This window comes from Daucus carota, chromosome 3 (assembly GCF_001625215.2).
Source record: "Daucus carota subsp. sativus chromosome 3, DH1 v3.0, whole genome shotgun sequence".
NCBI classification, from domain to species: Eukaryota; Viridiplantae; Streptophyta; class Magnoliopsida; order Apiales; family Apiaceae; genus Daucus; species Daucus carota.
The window spans coordinates 6,739,519-6,764,799 of NC_030383.2; the positions used below are offsets into that span (position 1 = coordinate 6,739,519).

At 34.6% G+C, this 25,281-nt stretch overlaps 4 protein-coding genes across 11 annotated transcripts; 1 reads left to right on the forward strand and 3 right to left on the reverse strand.

Annotated features, from left to right (window-relative positions):
• Positions 1-435: 435 nt before the first annotated feature.
• LOC108211735 (F-box/LRR-repeat protein At3g48880) lies at positions 436-3,435 on the reverse strand. Its single transcript, XM_017383412.2, has 3 exons — positions 3,262-3,435; positions 1,734-2,137; positions 436-1,154 (listed from the first exon to the last, which is right to left on the reverse strand). Exons 2-3 carry the CDS (start codon positions 2,090-2,092, stop codon positions 596-598), a joined length of 918 nt encoding a protein of 305 aa, XP_017238901.1. The 5' UTR covers positions 2,093-2,137; positions 3,262-3,435; the 3' UTR covers positions 436-595.
• A 1,417-nt stretch (positions 3,436-4,852) lies between these two features.
• Positions 4,853-12,663, forward strand: LOC108210857 (single-strand DNA endonuclease 1). Of its 5 annotated transcripts, none has more exons than XM_017382298.2 (14): positions 4,853-5,015; positions 5,136-5,293; positions 6,629-6,690; positions 6,812-6,939; positions 7,205-7,256; positions 7,378-7,450; positions 7,552-7,625; positions 8,225-8,284; positions 8,394-8,559; positions 9,003-9,105; positions 9,372-9,454; positions 10,512-10,612; positions 11,317-11,447; positions 11,982-12,663. In XM_017382298.2, exons 1-14 carry the CDS (start codon positions 4,948-4,950, stop codon positions 12,544-12,546), a joined length of 1,824 nt encoding a protein of 607 aa, XP_017237787.1. In that variant the 5' UTR covers positions 4,853-4,947; the 3' UTR covers positions 12,547-12,663. The 5 variants fall into 5 exon arrangements, with proteins under 5 accessions (XP_017237787.1, XP_017237789.1, XP_017237790.1 ...); XM_017382300.2 differs by having other exon boundaries at positions 9,006-9,105; XM_017382301.2 differs by lacking the exon at positions 4,853-5,015 and having other exon boundaries at positions 5,228-5,293; positions 6,808-6,939.
• Positions 12,664-12,767: 104 nt separating this feature from the next.
• Positions 12,768-18,135, reverse strand: LOC108210855 (uncharacterized). Of its 4 annotated transcripts, none has more exons than XM_017382293.2 (3): positions 17,905-18,135; positions 15,925-15,985; positions 12,768-15,815 (listed from the first exon to the last, which is right to left on the reverse strand). In XM_017382293.2, exon 3 carries the CDS (start codon positions 15,808-15,810, stop codon positions 12,802-12,804), a length of 3,009 nt encoding a protein of 1,002 aa, XP_017237782.1. In that variant the 5' UTR covers positions 15,811-15,815; positions 15,925-15,985; positions 17,905-18,135; the 3' UTR covers positions 12,768-12,801. The 4 variants fall into 4 exon arrangements, with proteins under 4 accessions (XP_017237782.1, XP_017237781.1, XP_017237784.1 ...); XM_017382292.2 differs by lacking the exon at positions 17,905-18,135 and adding an exon at positions 17,761-17,892; XM_017382295.2 differs by lacking the exon at positions 15,925-15,985.
• A 1,099-nt stretch (positions 18,136-19,234) lies between these two features.
• LOC108211182 (putative F-box/FBD/LRR-repeat protein At4g03220) lies at positions 19,235-23,454 on the reverse strand. Its single transcript, XM_017382708.2, has 3 exons — positions 22,261-23,454; positions 21,850-22,017; positions 19,235-20,164 (listed from the first exon to the last, which is right to left on the reverse strand). Exons 1-3 carry the CDS (start codon positions 23,386-23,388, stop codon positions 19,505-19,507), a joined length of 1,956 nt encoding a protein of 651 aa, XP_017238197.1. The 5' UTR covers positions 23,389-23,454; the 3' UTR covers positions 19,235-19,504.
• Between the last annotated feature and the right edge of the window lie 1,827 nt (positions 23,455-25,281).

The following is a 25,281-nucleotide window of genomic DNA, read 5'->3' on the forward strand; positions in this document are numbered from 1 at the left end:
GTACTTAAAAAAAAGAGTGAATTTTCTAATATGTTCTCAACAAAGGATCACTTTAACTGTGGTATTTAACAAAGGGTACGAAAATTGGTGCCAAAAAAAACATATAGGGTGGACAAAAATACGTATAGGGTGGACAGTGCAATTACTATAAGTTTGGGGCAAAAAGTGCATTTGGTCAATACTAAGGGGTTGTATTTTGCAATTAACTCGTTGAAAATATCATCACTCTCGAGCAAAATGCTCTTGTAACGATAACATACCAACAGCTTCCTCCACTGCCAGCTAGCAACTAAACTTAGTGGTAATGCTTTCACTTTAGGTATTATTACTAGTTTCCATTCCTTAACAATAAAAATGTTCAATTCATACTCAATACGTTAAGCGGGCACTGTGCCAGATATTAATTATAGCCAACTACAACAAAAACAAGCAAAATGATAACGCATCCTCACAACATACAGAAATTTGAGCTGATAATCCATCAAAATCCAGATATGAAGGAAGAAAAAAAGTTATTGTTTTCGAAGTTGTTGCAGAAGTCTGCTGTGTGTTTTCTGATAACTATATAATTTTGATTAAAAATAAAACATTGCATCTAGAGTGCGAGTGACTGAACCTCGTCTGCTTTCCATGAGTTCTCTTCATACCTGTACCACCTCATTAGACCTTCGTCAGCTCTACTTCTCTGGCACATGATGCACGAGTCATTCATACACGTGATAAATTGACGCAGACCAGAAGCTTTCTGAAGAATATCTTCATCGATCTCTTTTAGAATTCTCTTTCTGGGCGGGGGTGAAGTGAAATCAGCAATGTGACAATGAGATATATTAAGCACTTCCAGATGCTTTAAGCTGTCCAGAATAATGATCAAGGCTTCTTTTACAACCATGGAACAGCGAAGGCTTAACACTCTTATATTTGGAAGAAATTGAACGATAGAAGTTGCACATAATACATTAAAAGATCCCATGATCTTTAGTTCAGCAAAATTTTTGCAGTTCTTGGAGATCTCTTCCATAACATATCGAGGAGTACCTATGCTTGGCATGGTCATTGACTCAAGATCTTTCCACATGCTGATTGCTCTGCATATACCAGTTCTCTTTATTCGGTTCCAGGCAGGCATTACAAGTCTTTTAAGCTTTGGGCACCTGCAACAAAGTTAAATAATTTTACCCTCATAAACCAGATAACTATCAGAGCAAAAAATGATTCTAACCATTAAAGTGAGCAGCAAATGAATTCTAGGAAATACTAATATCATGAAACCACTAGTCCCAAGTATTGCCAGAACTTAAATGCAGCAAAGCAAACCAAGAACGCAAGGTCCGTCCTAGAGGATATTCAGGTCGAGGGTTTGAACCGCAGTGGGTTAAGTGGGCAAAAAATAGATCACAATACTAGGTCTTGCACTGAAGATAAGAGACCTAAAGGGATCTAAAATCCTCACACATATTTACTGAAGTCCGTATGTGCAACAGTTCTCATATAGTCTTATTAAGTACCTCAACTGGTATGCTTAGCTACTTTGCAGATCCATCTGGGATGCCTAATCCTAAATCCACAAAGAACATGAGAACATCACTTGCTAAATATATATTATCTTAGACTCCTTCATGCAACAGGCCATATAATATCAAAGTGATTAACAGGAAGTTACTTACAATGTAATAGTTGGGCATGGGAAAAATATAAGATCTAATGGCATAGGAACTCAAAAAAAAAAATACCTTTCAGCAGTGTAAGTCAATTGCTCATCAGTGAGATAGAGATTGAAATGGAAGATCAAAGTCTTGATATTCCCGTGACTAAGACTTAAACTAAGCCTTAGAATCCGGGTCAACGTCTTATCGGACTGGTTATCCACATAGACAAAGGGCTCTAGTGATGTTTTGATGAAGTTTGATTTCATATGGGACAAATCAACAGTTTCCCAGAGCAGAGGGTCAGAACATGCGAAACGCCATGCTCTACAAACTTGAGCTATTCCTGGAGTCAACTCATATTTAGTAAAAGACTCTATTATCTTCATAAGGACATCGAAATCGAGATCCTCCCATCTCCTTGAAAACGCGCCACCTTCTTCCATTTATGATTTGATATTGAAATCTCAAGAAACATTAGAATCAGAAGCCTATAAAAAGATAAATAAAAAAACAGGATTAGTGGACCTTGAATCAGAAATACTTCTCCTAAACAAAAAATTATATCAGAGAGATGACAGGATATAAGTCCAATATATAAACACTCCATGTGAGAAAAGATTTTTCCTTGAACTCTGCTGCCCATTTAAAAAAAGCTCTCAAACATATTAACCTTATATACTAGAAGTGAATGATGTCTCCTATATATGTTATATGTACATGATAGACTTTTGCGTTTGGAAGTGTCCGCCCCGAGGGGCAGGAGAACGCCAAATTTAAGATCTCTCAACTTCAGAAGACAGAAATATTATTGTCTAAAACAAGAAAAAATCTCTAACAATCTATGTCAGACATACTATTCCCAGGAGTCACAGGTTTTACCCAATCGTATGCATTCAGGGATAGCCTGCCTAATACAAAAAACAGAATATTTCTCAATACCTATTTGATATGTTTTAAAACAAGGCTCGCATACATGTGAATGAACATTTTATAGAAAGCAAGACCTTGGTGTGATTTAAAATAGACATCAGCATATATATATATCTTGCGAGTGATGCTGTGATTATTGTAACGAAATACCAGACGATGTAAAAACGGACGTTCTTGATCAGAGTATAATCCTTTTGAATGTTGATAAACAGCAAAACTGATTCTCCAAAACCAAAAATAGCAAAGTAACAACAATTTAACAGTGGAGTCCTAACAACTTATGGCATTCAGAAATGATATCAATTGTAATTAAAAGCACACAATTAGGTAAACACGAGATCACGGAGACACAAACATAAAGCTGAATCAAGCTAAAATACTAGTAAATTATTATACATCACAGAATTAAGCATACAACAAAACACAATAGACCCAATAAACATCATAACAAGAAGGATACAATCTCATTCATTTCAAGAATGTGTATTTACAGTAAAAGATCCGATAATCCTGACATCCAAATGCAATTACAGACATAAAATTCGTATATAATTGTGTGTGTGCGCGGGAGAGAGAGAGTGAGAGAGAGAGAGGGGAATTCTGAATCAATAGATATAGGGAGAGAGGACGGAAGTACCTCGATAATTTGAGAGAGAGAGAGAGAGAGAGATTGGGGGTTTACCTGGAGAGAAATTGGATTTTCAGGCATGCATCGCAACACCCAGGAAATGGTATGCAGCGCTGTATTTATACTGTGTGTGTGTGTGAAAAGAAAGTGAAGAGAGTCAGGTGAGAGTTGCGAGTAAAAGAGGAGATGGGGACAATCAAGACTGTGCTTCCGTTTTTTGACGTTTGTAATTGTAACGGCCACCTGTTTCTCTACTTTATTACTCCATCTTATTCTCTTTTTTTTTTTTGAATAAAGGAGTACTTGCATTGAATTAAACACTATCAGAATGGAGTACATGATAAATAAAATCAGGTGGAGTAGCATACCACTCACCTAAGTCTCTGACATGGAATACGTAGCTTTAGCTAACACGTGCGCTACACTATTCGCAGACCTATAAACAAACTTCACTAGCACGTTGTCAATGTGCTTCATCATCTGGACACAATCACCTACAATGGTTCCAAAATAATCTTCACCTGGTTTTCCATTACACGCATCCGCCAAAACCTTCGAATCTGTTTCGACTATACAATGATTAATATTCAACTCTTTTACCCACGACATGGCTTCTTTCAAACCCATAGCTTCTGCCTCCCGTGGTTGCCAAGCCTCATCTATTCTTCTACATCTCGCCCGTAAGAACTGCCCATCTGAATCTCGGATAACACTTCCGACACCAATGCTATTATCCTGAAAAACTGCAGCATCAGCGTTCATCTTTAAGTCACAAATATTCTGCACACAGTTTGTTGGTTTGACTACATACTTAAAATTATTTTTTAATTTTTTTTTGAATTAAAATATATATCACATATTTTAATTCAGAATTTTTTTAGAAAAAGTAATTTTACGTAGGTCAAAACACTTAAAATTGTGTGCAAAAAGTCTTGATGTCTTATAATAAAAACTAGTGGAAATATGATACGACTTATAATATACATTTTCTCAGATAATTTATGATGTTAAAAACATATTTTCTTATATTATTTTTATATAAAAATTTAATATCTTATATTTGTACTTAAAATAAAATTGTAAATGTACTTATGAAAATATATTTATTTTATGACTTAAATTAACCGAAACCAAAATAACTTGTTTTTTTAAAAATACAAATACAAACTCACATCGTTTTGAGGTATGCAGAGATTTTGTAAGTTTTATTTTGCTTTTCGAATTTAAGACTTTTTTATTCACCTAAATTAGATTATTTTGATGATATCATATAATTTTTTTAAAAATTAATAATATATAAGGGATGTATTTAATTCATGAATTTTAATGAATTAATGATAATTTTTATATATTAATAGATCGTAAATCATAATAATTTAGTAGATTTGAGATAAAATATCATAATTATGATATAGAATATTTAGTTATTAAATACAATTCTTCAAGGTATCGTGAATTATGGAAAGAATTCGTAAAGTATAAAATATATTCAAAAATCCCATAAAAATTATCATTTTATCAGATTAAAGAACCGAACAATTTTTGAATATCATCGTATTTCTGTAAATTTCAAATAATATTAATAAATATCATAATATTTAAGTTGTATTTTAATCCATTTTCTATGATGAAATCAGGGAGAAGACGAAGAACCTTATTTACCATTTGGTAATACTTTCCCTCTCTTCATTTCAAATTGAAAAAACAGAACATAACACACAACACATTCAGTGAAGAAGGATGGGAGTGAAACATCTGTGGGACATCTTGGATTCTTGCAAGAAAACCCTTCCTCTTGAACATCTCAGGTAATAATTTCACCCCTCCTTTTTATTTCGATTCTTTATTTTATTTATTTCAAATAAAGATTTGATTTTGATGATGAATTTGAACCATAATTTGGATTGGGCTCAATGAATTGCTTAAAGGGACAAAAGGGTGTGCATAGATCTCTCATGTTGGATTGTACAACTTCACAATGTGAATAAATCACATTGTTCTACCAAAGATAAGGTTTATCTTAGAGGTCTCTTTCACCGTCTTCGAGCTCTTCTCGCGTTGAATTGTACCATCATCTTGGTTGCAGGTACTATTACTAGTACCCCTTTTATGCATTTCTTATGTAAAGTTTTGAAGATTTGTGATTTTTGATAATTTGGTGCTTATGTATCAAGATTGCAGATTTATGTGCCTCTCTAAAATTTAAATAGTGGATTTAGTGCTGAATTTTAACACTATACGGTAACCCAAGCCACCACATTAAGAATGTTTTTTTATATGTGCATGTCGCTTGAGAAACGATGATGCACAATTTGTGAATGTGGATTCCATGTGGTGAAGGGGGGCTACTATTTTAATCGTGGTATTTTGGAAAAAATATAATAAGAATCAGTGTAAGAAGGTGCTTTGGTATATGAATAACTAATTGATATACCCCCTAAAAAATGATTTCATATTGTATGGTTTGGATAGTTAGAAATGGAAAGAATGAATCCAAATTGTGTCTAAGGATAATAGGTATCACCCTTCACCATGTGAAATATAAATTAGTAATGGTTCATTTGTTCAATGGAGTTGCTGAATGAACTTGCTATCAAACCAGAGTGGGGCTGATGTCAAAAACCTTGTGAGCTTTTAATTGTTTATTGTTAAATATATCCTTACTGTATTTGCCAATGATGCTATGAACATTCAGTTGTTTCCTATGGAAACTATACCAAATTAGGTGAATGGCTTGTACGTGCCTAGTAATTCAAGAGAGTTGAATATGCAAGATCATATGTTAATAGTAACATTATGAATCGACACATGGAATACATTTCTCAATTGTGTTGTTTTTGATGTTGAAACAGTTTTTCTTTATCCATGGGCAATGAGTTTCGATGTATTAGGTATATCTGTATTTGTAGAAACTTTAATTTTCGTGCTTATCTTAATTGTTGGTTTAGTTTATGCATGGCGAAAAGGGGCATTGGAATGGTCTTAGCTTCTAAACATTCAGACAATAAAAAGGAAAAAAAAAAAAAAGAATATTGAGACAGTTATGAATTCCATCGAGTTTCCCTTACTTGATCGAACAACCCAAAATTCAGTTATTTCAACTACATCAAACGATCTTTCAAATTGGTCAAGACTTTCTAGTTTATGGCCGCTTCTCTATGGTACCAATTGTTGCTTTATTGAATTTGCTTCACTAATAGGCTCATGATTCGACTTTGATCGTTATGGACTAGTCCCAAGATCAAGTCCTAGACAAGCAGACCTTATTTTAACAGCCGGAACAGTAACAATGAAAATGGCTCCCTCTTTAGTGAGATTATATGAGCAAATGCCTGAACCAAAGTATGTTATTGCTATGAGAGCATGTACAATTAACACTACATTTTTATTGGGTGAATTTTGAATCTCTGATACACCGTAGATGGAGCCATTCCTGCCATCAAACTGTCAACTTACAGAAGGCGCTTGAATTCAGAAAGTAAGGTATAAACTTCTCTAATGATTATAGCAATCTCGACATATTCTTCTTCTTTGTTGCTACTTAAATTTTGCATGAAAATTCTGTTGTATTACCTTTAGTTTTTATTTTTTTGGGTCAAGGCAGGTTTCTCAAGATGAAACAAATTCAGATAAAGCTTCTTCACTTCAGAGGAATATGGGATCAGAATTCTCTGGCATGATAAAAGAGGCTAACATTCTTGGCATGGCTCTTGGGATTCCTTGTATAATTAGGTAGTCTAGTTCTATCCTTCACAAGTCAATGTTAATATTTAATAACACAAGAGGGGTGAACCTGTATTTGGTCAAATTTTGAACTTCATGATTTGGCACACGTGGTTACAGATGCGCTCCTGTTTGTCACTTGCTGTGTTAGGAAGGAAACCTTTTAGAACTTGAAGTTTATTTTTTTAATGTTGACTACAACTTTTTTCATCATCTCTGATTTTGTGTACTACATTTCTAAAAAAACTTCTGTAATTTTTTCCTGACTACTCAGCCTTGAAGAAGCGGAAGCTCAGTGTGCACTACTTAACTCAGAGTCATTATGTGTAAGCGAAACCTCTGTGTCATAGTTTTAAACTAAACTTATATGCTGTGTAATGAAAATATGTATCACTTATGTTATCATATATATATATATTTGGGTTTTATTATGCCTGTTATTATCAGGATGGATGTTTCACTTCAGATTCAGATATATTTTTGTTCGGTGCAAGAACAGTGTATAGAGATATATGTCTTGGTATATTCTTTCCCTTTTTCCATCAAACCTTTGCTTTTCAGCTTTTCTGCTTTAATATCTCTTTTGTACAGTTTATTTCTAAATACGGCCTGATGATATAGGTGAAGGTGGTTATGTTGTCTGTTATGAGATGAATGACATCGAGACAAAGCTCGGTTTTGGGAGGAACTCCTTGGTAACATACTTCTTAATTTTCAAAATTCCAAAATAGATGCCTATTTCGGCTTTCTATTAAAGTTGCGAGTTAGCAAGAACATAGCCCTGCATGTCTTACTTAAACTGTCATGGTTCATTTCTCAAACTGTATTGCAGTCAGATTAGTTAACTAAATGGCTTCTAGAGTCTAAATCTTAGCTCCATCAAGCTTAATATGTTCATACTGACTGGATATTCTTTTCTTACGTAAATTAGTTTCCTTGGGAACTCTTTTAAGTGTATTCTACACAAGGTGTTGTAATGGACTGGTGCAAAGATTTCTGTTCTCCAGCACGAAACCTAAGATATTTGGTGTATCCCGAGCAGGGTTTAATCACACACCTTGCATATGCATCTTTATGTAGATGTGTCATCTTCTGTTATTATGCTACCACGAGAAGCTCCATCATGGTTGCTTGGTGAACTCTCCTGCACATTATATCTGTACTGTTGACTGTTGGTTAGGATCTTTCAAGAATTAAATGGTAGTCATATGTGGTAAATGAGATATTTCTTTTAGTAGTATTTACTGAGAAGGGAATACAGGTATCGAGTAACAAGTTGGTTTATATTTCTCAGATAACTCTGGCACTTCTTCTTGGAAGTGATTATACACCCGGAGTCCGTAAGCTTGGTCAGGTAAGTTCAAACCGTGATGGCCTGCTTTGACTGCTATTGAAGTTCCTTTAACAACTTAATTTTCTGCACAATGCTGATTAGGGTGTAATATATCTTACTTCTGGTACAGGAAGCAGCATGCCAGATTGTGAAGTCAATAGGTGAATGTAATGTTCTTCAACGAGTTGCATCAGATGGATTATCCTTTGCAAATAAGCCAAAGGTTTCAAAGAAACAGAATAAAGCTCCCAGACGTACTAACAAAGAAAACTACTCCCATCCAATCAATGAAAATGGTATAACACTCAAAATATTGCTTTTGTAATTAATATACTACAATTAATTTATGACAGTCTAAGGCATGTGTGAAAAAAGAGTTTTTTTTAAAAAAAAATAAATCTTATGTGTTACAACTTGTACTCTGACGAGCTTAAAATCTTCTAAAAATGACAGATATATTAGAACGTTATCATAAAAATTAATGCAGAGAAAATCTTATATGTTACTTTACCATAGACCTTTACTCTGATGAGTTTTAAATCTTTTATTAAGTGTTCACATTAAGCTACTGCACATTTAATATATAGATAAGTGATGACTCTAAAGTTTTGAAGTTCTCTGTGACTCCTGCCATTATATAATCAAACACTGTGTGATCCGAGCTAATTTTTCAAATTTGTAAGATTTTGGTTTTTTTTTTGTTAAGGCACCATTAACTCATAGTATGTGATTGTCTTAGTAGGACCTGTACATGATTTGCCAAATGAGAACCAATATTTAGCTGTGATCGAGGCATATCTGAGGCCAAAATGCCACACAGCTGACTCTTCTGTGGTGCAAAGGTGATCTCCACCTACCTTGATTATGTCTGTATCACTCTAATTTTGACATTTTCTTAGAAGTATAAGTGGATGGGGAATGAGGATCGGAAATCTTTGGTCATGACCTTGTCATGGCCTCATGGGAGATGGACCTTTGCCACAAAGCATCTTTCACTACAGATACCTCTCATTCCTTTTTGGCATTGTGCTTGTATAAGTAGCACTTGAATTGAACTTGAAAAAAGAGCAGGATTTCGAGAGAACTCATATTTTCTTAAACTTTGCAGGGCTCTTGGTGGCCTTCCATTTGACCGCCTCAAACTTCAGAATATATGTGCTCGATATTTCGAGTGGCCTCCAGAGAAAACTGGTAAGTCTTTTGATGCATAAAGCAATGTTCACTTCACCTATCTGAAATTTATATCAAATTTGATCTAAAATAAAGGGAACTTGTAAGATTAATTAGTAGCTACCCCTAAGAGTTTGTTTTATTTACTTTATAAGCTTGATTACAAAGCGTAAAACATAAAATGAAGAACTTGGATCAAATTTATGATGAAAAAATGTATGATAATCTTGTATTTGGGATTATTAATTTCCATCATTTAAGCTAATCTGGTTTTTCCTATCCGATGATTCAGTGGTTGAGCTATGTCTTGGCTTTTTTTATTTTCTCCATCACAGTGTGCCAAGGATTTTTTATATCATTGTAAATCTTGTGGACTTTATTTTAAATGTTTAATGAAGCATTAGAAGTTCTTGTAGCCTTGTATATTACTTTATTAGTAGAAAATAATGACGCTGCTGCATTTATATTGATGCAGTTCAGGTGGAAATCAACATTTTTTATCATCAATGATTTTGATGTATATTCGTTCATCTCTTTGCTTAAATTGGCCCAAAAAGTAGTATATAATAGTATGTATTGATAATGTTGAATGTTGGAGAATTTGTGCCAAGTATATTCCACGATCATATATCCAGTCACCGGATATTTTCTACTCTTTACATACTTTTTGCAATAGTCACTCTAGTTACATCTGCATTTATTGATTCAACCAACAGAAAGAATAATGTAGTGCTTTTGGTTGTTATATTGACCTTCCTGAGCTTAAGCTTCTATAATGAAACATATGTTAAATAAGTTTATTGATGTTCTTTTCTATATGTCAACTAGCTGCTTTTATGCTTTAAATTGGAATGGGTTATGTTTTGTTATTTTTTTCTTTCCTTTAAAAAGTTTACCATCCGTCTGCAAATTGGGAGAGAATTATGAATCTTCAATTGACTATGCAAGTGAAAATGACAATTTCTTGGCCAAAAAAATAGTGTTTAACCTGTAATCTGTTCATGATGGCATTCTTGGGTCCCGTATTGAGGTTACTTGGACATACTTTACTTAAGTTAATTGTGTTTGTAATCATCAGATGAGTACATCCTTCCAAAGATTGCTGAGAGGAAGTTGAGGCAGTTCGCCAATTTGCGTTCTACTTCATCAGCACTTGGACTTGGGCCTCCATTGGACAAGGTATTGCTGTACAATTCAAGGAAGGACCTTTTTATATTTATCTATAAAATTGCAAAAATGATGTAAACTGTTTTTGAGTAATGAACAATTTATGCAAGTATAGCTTGATTTGTCACTCGGAAGTCATAAGATTTTTTTTGTGGGCACTTCCTGAGTCCGAAGGCTTTTTTTCTCCTTTCTCTTTTCATACTAAGGTTTAGATATCTATAGTTTGCAAATAACTTTTAATTGATTCCTAAAAGGTAGACTACATACTAATTCTTAATCTGGGAGACCACGTAATGTAATAAAATATGGGCTTTCTGGTGTAGTATATTAATCCCAGGAAGCCTTAAGAGTTATGACAATTGACGGATCAATCACCCCAATGTTTTATAGGCTCAGAGATTAGTTACTAAAGATCAAAGTTTATATATATGGTTACTGCATATATCTATATATATTGGAAATGTAAATTGGAGAAGTTTTTTGACCGGTTGTCCATCCTACAACATCGTTTGGAAACCTTCTATGTTGTTTTTGTGTTATCATGATGTTCTGGTATAAAACTTAGTGGCAAAAGATCCTTTGCAGATTCAGCTTTTAGCTTAAATATGCTTTCTATAATGATGGGGTCAAAATCTTGATCAAAACATTGAGCCCGACTCTTGTTCTGTGTTTTTTCATTCTTTTCTGCAATCTGAGCACTACATTTTTTACTACAGATGCCAGTCAGGTGTCCTCTATTAGAAATAATCAAGCACAGGAAGGTCCTGGGAAGAGAGAGTTTTGAAGTCTCTTGGGAAGATATTGATGGACTTAAAACATCAGTAGTACCTGCTGATCTCATAGAGTGGTAATTTCAATTTTAACTTTTGTTGTAGTTTTTCTCAATCGTTCTTCCTAGAGCTTTGATTTTCGAAATGTCAATGACTCGGTAAACATATTTTTTAATAGTTGGCTTGCAGAATAATTCATAGAATTAGATTACACTAAAAAACCCTCACAAGCCACGAGCACTCTTAATATGTAGTTATAATCTTTTCTAGAATTAAAGGCGAAAGGAATCTTTATATGTGGTCGTAGTACGCCCAATCTCTACTCCAGATAACTACTTATGAAATTGGTTTTGATTTGATGAATTCTGTATGCAATCATAACTGTTGCTGGCCTATTCTCACTGTTGATTATAGGAATCTCCTTTATACATGTCTAAACGACTAAACCCTAGTGCACATGTGTTTTGCATTATGAACTACTGATGTCTTGGCCCTTTGCTGCAAGCCTGCAAGTAGTATATTATAAATTTAGACCTACTGCTGTTGTATCAGTGCTATATTGTTCAGTAAGATGACTTCTGGTGACTTATGTCTGCTCTCTCTCATTGCAGTGCTTGTCCAGAAAAAAGAGTGGAGTTTGAGGAAAAAAGAGCGCAAGCAAAGAAACAAAACATACGTAAACCAAGAATAAAGAAATCTGAGAAGGAAGCTCCCATCAGTGAAATTGATAAAAAGCTGCAAGACCTGTTACTCGACATTGAAAATGAACACATTGCTACGCAAAAGGCTGTTTTGTATAGACAATCAGTAACAGAGAAAGCAAGTTACTTAAACGAAGTATGCCAAACAGATCAAAGCATGCCACTTAGTACAGGATCCAAAAGCAATCTAGAAAAAGTGGACCAGATTTACAATTCAAGTGCTTTGGCTGTGCAGCAAGCAGAGGTAATTGATCTGCTGAGCCCTTCACCACCAATGCGTGCCCGTAAAGTTGCAAAATGTCAAGAAGCCAATGTTCCGTATATCCCCAATGTCGCCGCGAAATGTCAAGAAGCTAAGGTTCCATCCATCGAATTCATTGATTTGAGTGATACGGAAAACGAGTTATCACCAGAACACACAAGGAAGGCAAGGGAGTTGAGAATATTTTTGAATAGCATCAGGGGAACCCCCTAATCTATTAATTCAAGTGTCAAGGATGTTTTGTATTTGACGCTTAATGTAAGACAATGTGATGCTTATGTATATTGATTTTATTTTGAGAGAGAAATAAAATATAAATTACTCTGTAAAGCCTTGTCAATGATCAATAACGAGCATAACATGAAATCTTAACTGAGAACATAGGTGCTCTTTGAATTGCCTGCAAACTCCTGTACCGACAATTTGGTCATGAGCAAGGGGTTTATAATGTTTTCATGTAAAGTTTGATTAGAGACTTGAGTCACGATAGTCGTGATCACCACAGAACAATGAACTAAAACTATATGATGAGATTACGCTCCTTGACTTAGATGATGCTGCAGCCAAACCAGTCGATGAAAGTGCAGTCAATGATCCAGCTGATGAGGAAGCAGTTCCCGACTCAGATGACCTTAACACAGAAGCAGTTGTTGACAGTTGGGTGTTCGAGCCAGTTGACCCTGAGACTTCCTGAGAAATTATTGGAGCATCATTTTCATTTTTGCTTTCCATATTCTGAGAAAAATTTGGCATCATATAGGAAGGCAAAGCAGGGCAGCTGGTAGCTACTGTTGTATGTTGAGGAATAGAATATAAAGGGAGGCGGCTCGTGGCTGGTGGTCCTGTAGGAGGTGCAGCACCAACAGTTCTCAAGCGGACTGCCAGTCTGTGACCATCAATTTGGTATCCATTCATGTGCATCATGGCTAAGCTTGCAGCAGAGGGAGTATCAAAACTGACAAAGCCATAGCCTTTACTATAACCAGTTCTCATATCTAATACAACACTTGATTGAGTGACTGCTCCAAATGGAGAAAACAGTTCCCTCAAACAACTATCATCAATGGTTTGGGGAAGATATCCAACATAAAGATTTGTCGAGTATTTTATGTGCTGTGATGATGGATAACATAAGCCTTCACTATTAAGCACCATACCTTCAGGTAGAGCAGGGCAGCTGGTAGCCACTGTTGCAGGTCCAGGAACAGGATTGACAGGAAGAAGGCTCATGGTTGGCTGTCCTGTGGCAGGTGGATCTCCAGCTATTCTCACTGTCAATCTACGACCATCAACTTCATATCCATTCATGTGCATTATGGCTAAGCTCGCAGCAGAGGGCGTATCATATCTCACAAAGCCATAGCCTTTACTATATCCAGTTACCATATCTAATGGAACTTTTAAATGAATGATCGTTCCAAAAGAAGAAAAAAGCTCCCACAGACCACTGTCATCAACGGTTGGGGGAAGATATCCAACAAAAAGATTGGAGCCTGAGGCTTTCTGAGGAAGAGTTGGAGCCTCTGTTTGAGAAATTTTATTGCTGGATTCCATGTGTAGAGAAGACGAGACACCCATGCCTTCATCATTGAGGACGGACACTTCACTTTTAGGCATCATGTAGTGAGGCAAAGCGGAGTAGCTGGTAGCTACTGTTGCAGGTCCCGGATTAGAACAAACAGGAAGGAAGCTTGTGGCTGGTTGTCCTGTGGCAGGTGGAGCACCTGCTATTCTCACTCTCAGTCTGTGACCACCAATCTGATACCCGTTCATGTGCATTATGGCTAAGTTCGCAGCAGAGGGGGTATCAAATCTTACAAAGCCATATCCCATACTATAACCAGTTTTCTTATCTAATGTAACTCTCAACTGAGTGATTGTTCCAAATGGAGAAAAAAGATCATGCAAACGACTATCATCTATGGTTTGGGGAAGATATCCAACATAAAGATTTGCAGCATCTATTTCTCTGGAGGATTTAATTTTCAAGTTTGAATGGGTTACTGGACAAGAAAAGCTGGGACGACTGAAGCTTACACACGTGTCAGAACTGGCCTTCAATGTAGCTTTCTTCAGAGGACAGGCTAATTGATCATGTCCTGGCTCCTTGCACACACTGCATGAGCTAAACAAAGTTGCTTCTTTGAGATTAGATACTTCCTCTAAGTGAGCTCGCTTAAGATCATTCACTTCATCTTCTACTGAGATGAGTAGTTTGTTAACCATGCATACAGCAGCATCAAGAGATTTCTGACTAACTGCCTCTATGTAGACATTCAATTCTTCATCCTCAGATGAATCAACTTCTTGTGCTGATTTTGACGAATCTTTACCTCTCAGCCGAATCATACAACCACTTTTCAACTCCATCCTTTTTTGCGTGTTTCCTTTTGGTCCAAGTATAAGGCCAATGAAGTTATACTTTGGATATTCTTTCACTGGTACATACAGTTCCTTAGAAATAATTGCATTTCTCTTCGCCAACTCCAGAAAGATCTTTTCACGTTCTTTGATTAGTTTGTCAAATGCATAAACTCCTATTTCAAGTTTGTCATCTACTAATGGATCGAGTATGCTGCTGATTTCTGAAAATCTTTTTTTCAGTGACTGTACCTCTAAATCTAGTAAAGGTTCACACACCCTACTGCGCAATTCTGTCAGCTGAAGAGGCTCTTGCACTGTAGTCTGGAAATCATTAGCATCCCACACTGTTTTACCCTTTTTGCATTTTCTCTCTTCTATAACTTCTTTTTTGTCCTCTTTAGGACCTTGATCCCATTTGCTACACCTCCTTTTCCCACGATTAGTTTGTTCTACAGAATTTTCATTACCACCAACAGTCTCCTCAAGCTGTCCTGATTCTATAGCAGCATACTCAATGTTAAATTTTTGTTCAGAAACTTCATCATACTTGCAATTCATTTCCAGCCCATAGCTTTGTGATATAGAAGGTCTGACTGCTGCATTAACCACCCTCCTATGTTTAGCATCTGACGATTTCTGATAAATTCTATCAGTCTCACTCTCAGGATTTGGCTTAAAAACACACTCCGCCAAGGGTTCTTCATCTTCGTGGTCTGTTAGTTGTTTAGCAGAAAAAATTGCACTACTTAAGTTTAAAGGAGTGGCATATTCTACAGCCACTTTCTCATGACATAAGTTTCGGTCCATCTCTAGGTCTTCCCCCAGTTCCTCCTCAGGATCCTCTTCAGGTTCCTCCTCGGGATCCTCTTCAGGTTCCTCCTCGGGATCCTTCTCTGGTTCCTCTTCAGGTTCTTCCTCAGGGTCCTCTTCAGGTTCCTCCTCAGGGTCCATTTCAGGTTCCTCACTGTCACTATCAACATACTCCCCAAAAGATTGAGGATAATGTACTGATATATACCTCTGATTTGCCTCCTCTAATTCTTTATCCTCTACCTTTAAAGTTTTTTCTTGAAGAATATCCATTTTTTCACTCGCAGCATCGAATTGCCCCATCACGCCTGCATAATAAAAGATTAAAAGGTACTTTTATACTCTGATCATTATATAGAAGCTTACTAATGCGAAACTGATTTAATAAACAAAATTACTAGAAGGTTAGGTGCACACATCTGAAAACCTTGCGTGTACCAAAGCATCAAAGAAATTTGGTGTGTACATAAGAGAGTGCCTGCATGTGCACACAGGAAGAACACGTTCAAGATAGGCACAGTAGTAGCTAAGTGAAGTGGCTCTACTTGATGCCCAACAAGATCACTAAACTTTCTGTTGCCGTTTTACTATATTAATGGACCAACCAAAGTAAAATAGGTATAACAGATTGGCAACTAGACTGAACTTGCTATTCCTTGTTATTATAATAACCAGACTTGCTAAAGCAGTCACTGTTGTATTTAGTGTTTAAGGAAAATATATCTAAACAAGAGAGTCATAATTAAAAAAAGTCAATATATATGTTGTTACTTGTTACTCTGACTTCATGCTGATCTCAATTCCCGTGTCACACACTCGACACTTGTCCGAGCATGAATACTTAACACTACAATTTAGGCTAAAAGCATGCTACATTTTCAAAATATTATTAAATCCATACATTCGAACACATATCTAGGTTCAACACTTCCAATCAAATCGAGGAACACTAAAAATCAAGGGTTTGTCAAAACCCTCAACAATTTATAGAAAATTACATTAACTATATAAGTAATAAATATACAAAGTGCAAACATATATACTCCAAAATGATGAACTTATTCTGCTCCCAAATCTTACATTATAAAACTTACAAGTACATGAAATATTTTATGTCAATAAAGGGATAGAAGCAAAGAAAAGTGACACTGCTTGATGCCCAAGAAGATAAACATGATACAATCATACAAGGAGAAAACATGACACAAGGAGAATACATTTAGACTTGCTATTGTCATTTTATTATAATAACGGACCAATAGCAGAAAGAAAAATAAAGTTGACAGAGTAGCAACTGGACTTGCTACTCCCTGCTATCACAACTAGACTTTCTGTACCTTGCTAGTGTTTCAAACCTTGTGAAACTAAGAACCGCAAGGCAACAATCGTAAATTACATTTGTTAAAACAACTGGACCACTGAGGAAAATTATGATTAGTGTAGAGACCCGAAGGCTTTCCTAAATCTAAAGTGCCCAACATAATAGATTTCGAACAGCCTACACTGCTAAAAACTCTCTGACCATTAGTACACATTCAAAAACTTACCCGTGACAAAACAACTACCAGTGCAGAAGGCAGCAAGGTCCGTGCTTCTATGGTCATGACAACAACATACACTAAGCACTAGCCTATTGTTAGCAGAGCAAAGTATGGCTAAAAAATCAGGCAACTAAGAAAAATAGTTGCAGAGCCTACATTTAAGGTTCATATACCATACAAGTATCCCCGATCACTATAACTACACAACTCAATTTCCATTACCCTGACTCTTCATCTTTATCTCAGTACCCAGTATTCTCGACACTCGAACACTTCACTTTGGGCTAATAACATGCAATAATATTAATAAAATACCCAGTCTGACACTTGGAACGTGTATCTACGTTCGACACTTCCAATCACACGGGTGGGTCCTGACTATAGGACAAGACTTGCGCCTAGTCCCCCTACACTCAGGGGGCCCAAACATTTCAAATTTATAATGTATAAATGTATGAAATATGCATAGTGTATATCAATTAGGGCTCCAAAAACTGATCTCGACTAGAGACCCGCAAATCTCCCACTGCTACCAAGTCCAAACAACACTAATAATCAAGGGTTTGTCAAACCCCTAAACAGTCTAACAGAAAATGGCAATCAACACCACACATACAAAAACCAAGAATACAAGGTAAATATCATAAAAAAAAACCCTGAAATAATGAGCTTAATCAGTTCCTTATAAGTTCTATATGAAAAAAAAACTCACAAGAAGATGAAAATGATCTGACAAACAGGGCTACCACAAACAAGTTCAATCATCCCAAATCTGTAAACACACCCTAATTTATACACATGCATATATACAGAGAGAGAGAGAGAGAGAGAGAGAGATGGATAAATAGATACATACAAGTGCAAAAAGAAGATGGGTTGTGGTGTAATCTTCTTGTTGATTAGTGGGTTGAAAATGAAAGGCTTAAGATGCTGATTTACTCAAAACACAGTAGAATTAGTAAGGTGGTTATTGTGGTGCTGCTGCTGCTGCTAAAAATGCATGTATGTCTTCCCTTTTTCCTTTTTTGCTAAAAAATGCATGTATGTCTATTCAACACTCACTGGTCACGGGTAATAAATCTTTCTGTTAATAGGATTGCTGGTTGTCAAAGTAAATCCCCCCTGTACACCATTTTTGTTCTTTTGAGTAGCAGGCCGGTTCAAGAATTTTCGAAATCATGTTTTTTTTATATCTTAAATTTTTTTTATGCTTATATACTCTAATCATAAATTCATAATATCTATATTAATATATATACACACATACAATTTTTGATGTTCCTTTTGTAGAAGTGGTGTTTGATGGCCTTATTTAAAGTACGGTTTTGGAATAACTTAATCTCGATAAATTAATAACTTTAATTATTCAATTTTTTTATCAAGGTTAATTTATATTATAAAATTTCAATATTCGAGTGAAAAATATTTTTACGTGGAATGTGGAATATGTAATTGTAGAAGTGTCAAGGAAGAATATGATGAAATAAACAAATCCATCAAAATGTTCCAAAATCAGAAAACCTCAAGTGCACTCTCAAGGATGAATAAGTAACCTAATGATGTATGCATCTAGGGCTTAAAATTTCTTGATTATATTAAGAAATCTAACTAATGCGGTGAAGTTAAAATAGATTTTCCAATTTACATAAAGAAAGGGAAAATAAAACAAGTACCTATTAAATAAAACAATATAGATTTACTACGTAATATGTAATAAATTCGTATCAGGACACGTGAGACATGAATAAGATAACACAATAAAATTAACATCGAAGACCGATCAAATGAAATAATCATACTTATAAAATGATAAAGATAATTGCATGATTACAAGTTTCAGGGCTTCAACATAAATTTGAGTACCTCCAATATATAGCAGCGGATTCAGAAACATCATTGCTCGCATCCTAAGGAGGAGCTGATATCAGGTTTCATGTACCAATTTGGACAAAACCAAATCAGGATATAGAGTTTGGAGCACAATAAGTGAGAGGAGAAGTCTAACAATCATGTTTGCATGGTCGATTCAACATGCAGCTCTCACTACAGAAGAATGGAAGCCACCAATCAAAGAGCTGGCGGAGTAAGTTATGGACAATAAAGTTGGTTGAATCCAACTCAAGAAAATGTCTCAAAATAACAATACATAATGATTGTCATGTCATGCCAATCTGCAATTAGCGAAATGCTCAAAGATTGTCACAGCCTCTTTCACAATGATATAAAACATACATATCAAATGTCATGATACAATATGCTACAAATTTGGCAAAACGAAACATCTTTTATCCTTACATGATATGAAAATAACTTTCAAAATGTTGCATTGGTTTAAGACAACACACAAATAAACAGTTTGATACAATATCAAATAGCATAATACTTCCAAAGTACTGCAGCATAATACCAAGGCTAAACAACTTTCAAATGAACATTCAAACCACGAAAGCCAGGTATCACAGTAGATCATCTCCAATGAAACCAACAACAAGCTTTATACCCATTGTTCCAAAAACTTTTTCAATCTCCGACAACTTCTCCACACGAAGAGTCTGCTTATCTTGTAATCTAATTTTGGCATCATCAATAAGAGACGGATCTTGTGGTTCAGTTTTGGCATCAACAACACGAGCTTGCAGCTCTTTTACTTTAGTTTTAGCATCATCAATATGACAATCAATTGAGTGAAGCTCTTTAATTAGGGGTTTCGAGAAACGGATATGTTCTATATAGTTGAGGCGGTCCACCACCCAACTTAAGTTGAATCCCTGATTTTTCAAGTAAGAAAATACTTCTCTGTACCCAACAATCATCTCAGAATCAACATTACCTATAGATATTTTGGAGAAGTCATTCAGTGAGGTGCACAACATATTGAGATTCATTGTACACAATTTCTTGTTGTTTGAGGTGAAGTGCTCAAAGGTTTCCGGGTACTTCTGCATAATGCGATCAAGTAGGCATACAAACTCAGAATTAACCTCATGGCTCCGCCATAACCCAGAATCTCTTTCCCCTCTTAAAGAGCTTGCCTGATCTTTGTTTGCCCCTTCCACTGATGCATCAATATGTCTAACCCTGTCAGCATCTATCTTGGAATTTTCCACAACATGATTCTGTCAGATGAATATCAATTAGTTCCCACTAGACAAGATTAGTTTGAGGAATTTGATTATTTTAGAGTCCAACGTTTTAAATTTCAACACTACTAATTAGCAACTTGATATTGCACATCTGGAAATCGCATTCACTAACAATAACCACATTTTATGTTTTCAACCTCCATAAAGTTCATACTTAACAAGATATATTTAAATCCGTGGGATCATAATATAATTCTATATAAGCAGATTTAAATTAAATAGTGTCTAGCATTTCAGTTTGCTTGCCAATTGACAACTTTGCCCTAATGATTTCACAAACACACAGAACCTTGTAATTTCAGTCCTGAACAGTATGTCAGCATCTTTCAGCAATATATACATACTCAACAAAAGCAAATCAATAGCAACACCTATGACACCAACTGTTCAAACAATTAATGAATCTTCAAATACTATGTACTCTCAAGTATATAAGATATATATCATTGATCCATGTAGAGTTCCCAAAAATGAGAAGAATTATTACTTTTAGAGAATATGAAATATTATAAAACACAACAAACATACAACCATACAGACACAGTAGAAAATAAACATGACCATTGCACGTCTAAAACTCTCCAGCAATAACTCTAGAGTTCTTCACTACTCGTCAAAATATGATCACTGCAATCACTTTTCTTCAACTATTCTCCCTAAAATCGCCTTTTCTTCCTCTGAATTTTCAGTCAGACTGTTCAATCCACATTTTTACTCTATTGCAGCCTTATCAAACCACAAAAACAATCTTCAATACTCATTTTTGTCCGTATAAAATGGATAACCGTAAATATGGAGATAATCAAATGCTGAAGAAAACCCCTTATTTTATAATATCCCCCAAGTATAGCGATATAAAGAAATGACATGTTACTTATTATGATGGTATTTGTTGTGATAGTCAGGTTATTACATGTTGGGGTACGTAAAATATATCCATAGATAAATGATATAATAAAACTATTTCCACAATTTTATCCACGTAGGCAGTAAACTTTAATGGTAAGTAGGCAAATTTAACGGATTGGCTAAAATAAAAAAACAAGTGCTACGTTAGTCTTAGCAAAAATAAACATTTAGTTCGTGGTAGGTTTCTACAAGGGTAAATAGTTGAGAAAAAAAAAAAAGATTCATTTTTCCTTATTTATAAGGCGACAAAAAGGTATCAATAAATAAAGAATTAATAACAACCCATTTGTCTACATTTAAAGGTCGTCAAGGATTTCAGATATAAATGAACGGCTTTTGCCTTCTAGCTGTAAAAGTAGTAATTATTCTTACGTATTTGGATGTATCTAAATCATTTTAAGTTTGCATTGTTCTTATAATAAATAAAACAACTTGGATGCGAATTACCAAAACATAAACATATATTAGTGATAAAAGATTGTGCAACAAAGCTAGAAGCCTAGAAATGTGCACAACTAACAAATTATTGAGCTTGGGTATATACTGTTTTCATATTTGATAGTTGAGGAAATAATATAAAAAAGTTATTATTAGTAGATATAATAGATAGCCCCCTTGTTCCTCATGATAATACCAGAAGTCGAAAAAGATACACCAACTTTATGATGGAAGATACATGCATTTATCTTTACAATAGACAAGATATAAAATATATCGAGTTTAAAGAAGGGTAAAGAATTCTCAAGTACCTGGGGCAATTTTGTGACGAAGGTGGCATTTGGAGAGCCTCCAAGTAAATAGCTTCTAAGAGGACTAGACATACTTGATTCCTTGAATCCTCGAGGTAACTTCACATACTTCAGCTTATGGAATGGAGAAGAAAAACTAACAAGAACATAGGACATCTCATCGAGTGCCTACAACAACAAATTTGAAGAAAAAAATATAAAGCAAAATATTAAAAAAAAATTGTGGTTTTAGAGATTTAAGACAATTTACCTGTGACTTAAATTATTAAATATATTACAACCATGGTCAGCAACTATATTAACCAAGGCCCCAAATCACAGAACTAATTAAATACCAATTATCTTTGATTAGACAAGCAAATAAAAGTGATACTTATATTAGCAATTGACAAAATATATACATATATTTACCTTGATGCTATCCAAGTCAAAAATGAGATTCTTGGCATTAGCAAGTCCTGGAAGCATATTAATTAACCTCAGGTAAGCTTGTTTCTTATTTACCCATCCAATATTATCAAACAAACCCTGTAACTTCACATTTACAGTTTCCAACTCAGGAACTCTAACCATGGCTGTAAAGATACCAAAAGATGTGAAGTTGCACAGTTTCGGTGCCGAAACCAAAACGGTGTTACAAGTGCCAGGATAGTAATCTGCGGCAATGATACTCAGGTTCAACAATTGAGGAGGACAACATATTACATTTTCTCGGTGATCACTTGATGTTAAAAATACTTTGAGATTCTGTAGATTAACAAGCGCAGAGAATATTTTATTCAAATTTTGCGGGAACTCTTTACCATGTAGTTCTATACTTTTTAAAGCTGGGAAGTCCCAAACTGTTGAGGGCAATCTACAGCGGCACAAACACAGGGTTGTTAAAGCTGGCAAGCTGAAAGAAAACGATGATTCAGACAGATCATAATCATCAAGACGCAGTTCTCTTAGTGCAGGCAAGCATGTCATTGTGAACCAATTATCCGAAAATTTACTATGGTTTTCCATACTTTTCAGGCTCAGAGTTGTTAAAAAAGGTAAATCCCAGCAATCTGATATCCGCTCACATTTTTCGAGATTCGCTTTCAATGTAAGGCTGCTCAACGACTTCGAAGTGAAGGCGGATAAGTTAATAGGTTTACTATCATCCTGTAAATCAAGAGTTAAGCATTGCAAATTGTGCGAGATCGCATAATTAACATACTTTTCAAGTAAATGCCTGGAGAGACCTTTATTTCTAACAGACAAACTGAGATGAGAAACATCGGATTGATCATTACGATTGGACAGAACATGACGCATGAACTTAGAAACGACTATAGGTTTATGATAATTGTACAGACCGAAACGGAGAAAAGGGAGACTAGTCCATACAAGCTCCCAACGTTTGGAGAGAACACAGGTCTGAACAGCTTGTTTTGCGTCTACGAAAGAGAGGACACGGTGAATCAGTTCATCTGGCAATCTGCTGATTCTGTCTTCATCTCCGAGGTCGTATTGTTGCGATGTTCTCGCCTTCTTCTTACCACGATTGCTCATATCTGCTCTGCAAACCCTACCCCCGTTCTCTCAGAATTCAACTTCACCAGGTTATATTGTCGGCCCCCTTTTGTAATTCTTTTTATTTTGTGCCGAACCGTTTTTGCAAATCGAAATTCAAGAACTTTTTTATTTATGAGACTTGATATTAAGCTTGAATTGTTAAAAATTATTGAAATTTTGGAGTATCAATTTAAATAAATTATTTTATACAATCTGATCGTATTCGTTTAGGATTTTAAATTATACTCAAAAATTTAATAATATTTAATTGAGATTATTTAAAATCGATTAAGATGTAATGATATTTAAATGTTGATGCCTGTTTTTGGACATCATGGATTTTTTTGAGATTGTTTAATATATTTATATTTTTTGAAAACCTCACCATAATCGGTGAAATTTTTAGATAATTTGACACGTATCTTAAGATTTTTATATTCTATTTCTTAAAATTTCTGCTTCTAAATAAGAATTGAAACATTGATCATTTATTCAGTAGAAGAAAAAAAAATTAAAATCACTTATAAAATTATATTTTATAAAAAATTTGAAATGAGTGTCCGACTCCCCGTTTCAAACGTATATTATTAAATGAGACCAGAATTGTTCGAACAGGATAGAATTGAACTGAAATTATACGTTGAACTTGAACATATATTGCCTTGACATCTACTTTCTACTTCTATATATTAAATGGCAACCAAGACCAAAAAGAGCAAATAAAATGGCTGTGAAATATCCATTATACCCCTATGTTAATTGTAATTACAAAATTACCAATAGATGATTCATTTATTATATTTGAAATATTAAGTATTAGTAATTAATACATTTACATAATATATATCCATTTAATTACAGTTGTCACTTATTTATGACCGCTCATTAAAAAAAACAATGTAATATGTGAACTTGAGATATTTAAACTAACTCTCATATAAACTCTACGATCATAACTATTTAATTAAGATCTCTTGATTCTCATTTTATCAAAAAAAATATAATTTTTTTACATGTGCGGATAACTCAAATTAATTTTGATTGAACTTAGTGTTGGTTCTAAAGAATATGATTGGTGAAGGTGTTCAATAAAACCTCTACATGCAAGTGGCAAGTCAATTAACAGCTAATTACTGATGTTCTAAAATTTGAATTTCGATTTGACTTGATAAGCTTATTGAGTAACGAGTACTCATATTAGTTGAAAATTACTTATTTAAAAAAATGGATATATTTATAAATTGATTTTAGATATTAAAACATTAATATATATATATATATATATATATATATATTATATAATAATTTATAGTGTAGGTTATAATATTATATAAAATTTTACAAATGTTAGATAATTATGTTATCAGGTGAGATTTTTTCCGTTTTTAATTTGTTCTTTATTTTTCAATTTAATGTATAATCCAAGTTGCCCTGATTTATTTATTCTTTTGGTAAATGAGGGCTACACCTTGTAAAATTTTATACCAACAAAAGAGAATTTACAACGAGAGGACTCCTCTCAAATTAAAATCTCGAAGAATATATCTCAAAGAGGGAGTGTCAATAGAAACTAAAATAACAAAATTTCCAAAGGAGAAAAGAAGTTTTTGACTCGAGTTATGTTGAGCTTTATCCGAATTAAACTCAAAATCGAGTTATCATCCAACTAATATGTCCAGCTCGGTGTCCGGCTACTCGGTCGAGTTACTGATCAAATTAATCGAATTTTAGTTAATATATTCCAACAGTTAACTATTAAACAAATAATCATATATAGATTATTATATAAAAAAAAGTTCATTAGATGTGACATCCCTCAAATCCGGGGGTCTGGATCTGGTGCCACGTGTAAATAAAAATAATTTAAAACCTGTATTTTTGAGTCACTGA

What these genes read in the sequence shown, in the direction of transcription:
- LOC108211735 (XM_017383412.2), bottom strand. Translation starts at nt 2,092, where the DNA reads ATGGAAGAAGGTGGCGCGTTTTCAAGGAGATGGGAGGATCTCGATTTC. An exon ending in TTGACTTACACTGCTGAAAG is followed by an intron (nt 1,155 to 1,733) that starts GTATTTTTTTTT and finishes ACTTTGTTGCAG; the next exon opens with GTGCCCAAAGCTTAAAAGAC.
- LOC108210857 (XM_017382298.2), top strand. Translation starts at nt 4,948, where the DNA reads ATGGGAGTGAAACATCTGTGGGACATCTTGGATTCTTGCAAGAAAACC. An exon ending in CCATCCAATCAATGAAAATG is followed by an intron (nt 8,560 to 9,002) that starts GTATAACACTCA and finishes TGATTGTCTTAG; the next exon opens with TAGGACCTGTACATGATTTG. An exon ending in CCTGCTGATCTCATAGAGTG is followed by an intron (nt 11,448 to 11,981) that starts GTAATTTCAATT and finishes CTCTCATTGCAG; the next exon opens with TGCTTGTCCAGAAAAAAGAG.
- LOC108210855 (XM_017382295.2), bottom strand. Translation starts at nt 15,810, where the DNA reads ATGGGGCAATTCGATGCTGCGAGTGAAAAAATGGATATTCTTCAAGAA.
- LOC108211182 (XM_017382708.2), bottom strand. Translation starts at nt 23,388, where the DNA reads ATGAGCAATCGTGGTAAGAAGAAGGCGAGAACATCGCAACAATACGAC. An exon ending in TTGACTTGGATAGCATCAAG is followed by an intron (nt 22,018 to 22,260) that starts GTAAATATATGT and finishes TTGTTGTTGTAG; the next exon opens with GCACTCGATGAGATGTCCTA. An exon ending in TCGTCACAAAATTGCCCCAG is followed by an intron (nt 20,165 to 21,849) that starts GTACTTGAGAAT and finishes TTCATCTGACAG; the next exon opens with AATCATGTTGTGGAAAATTC.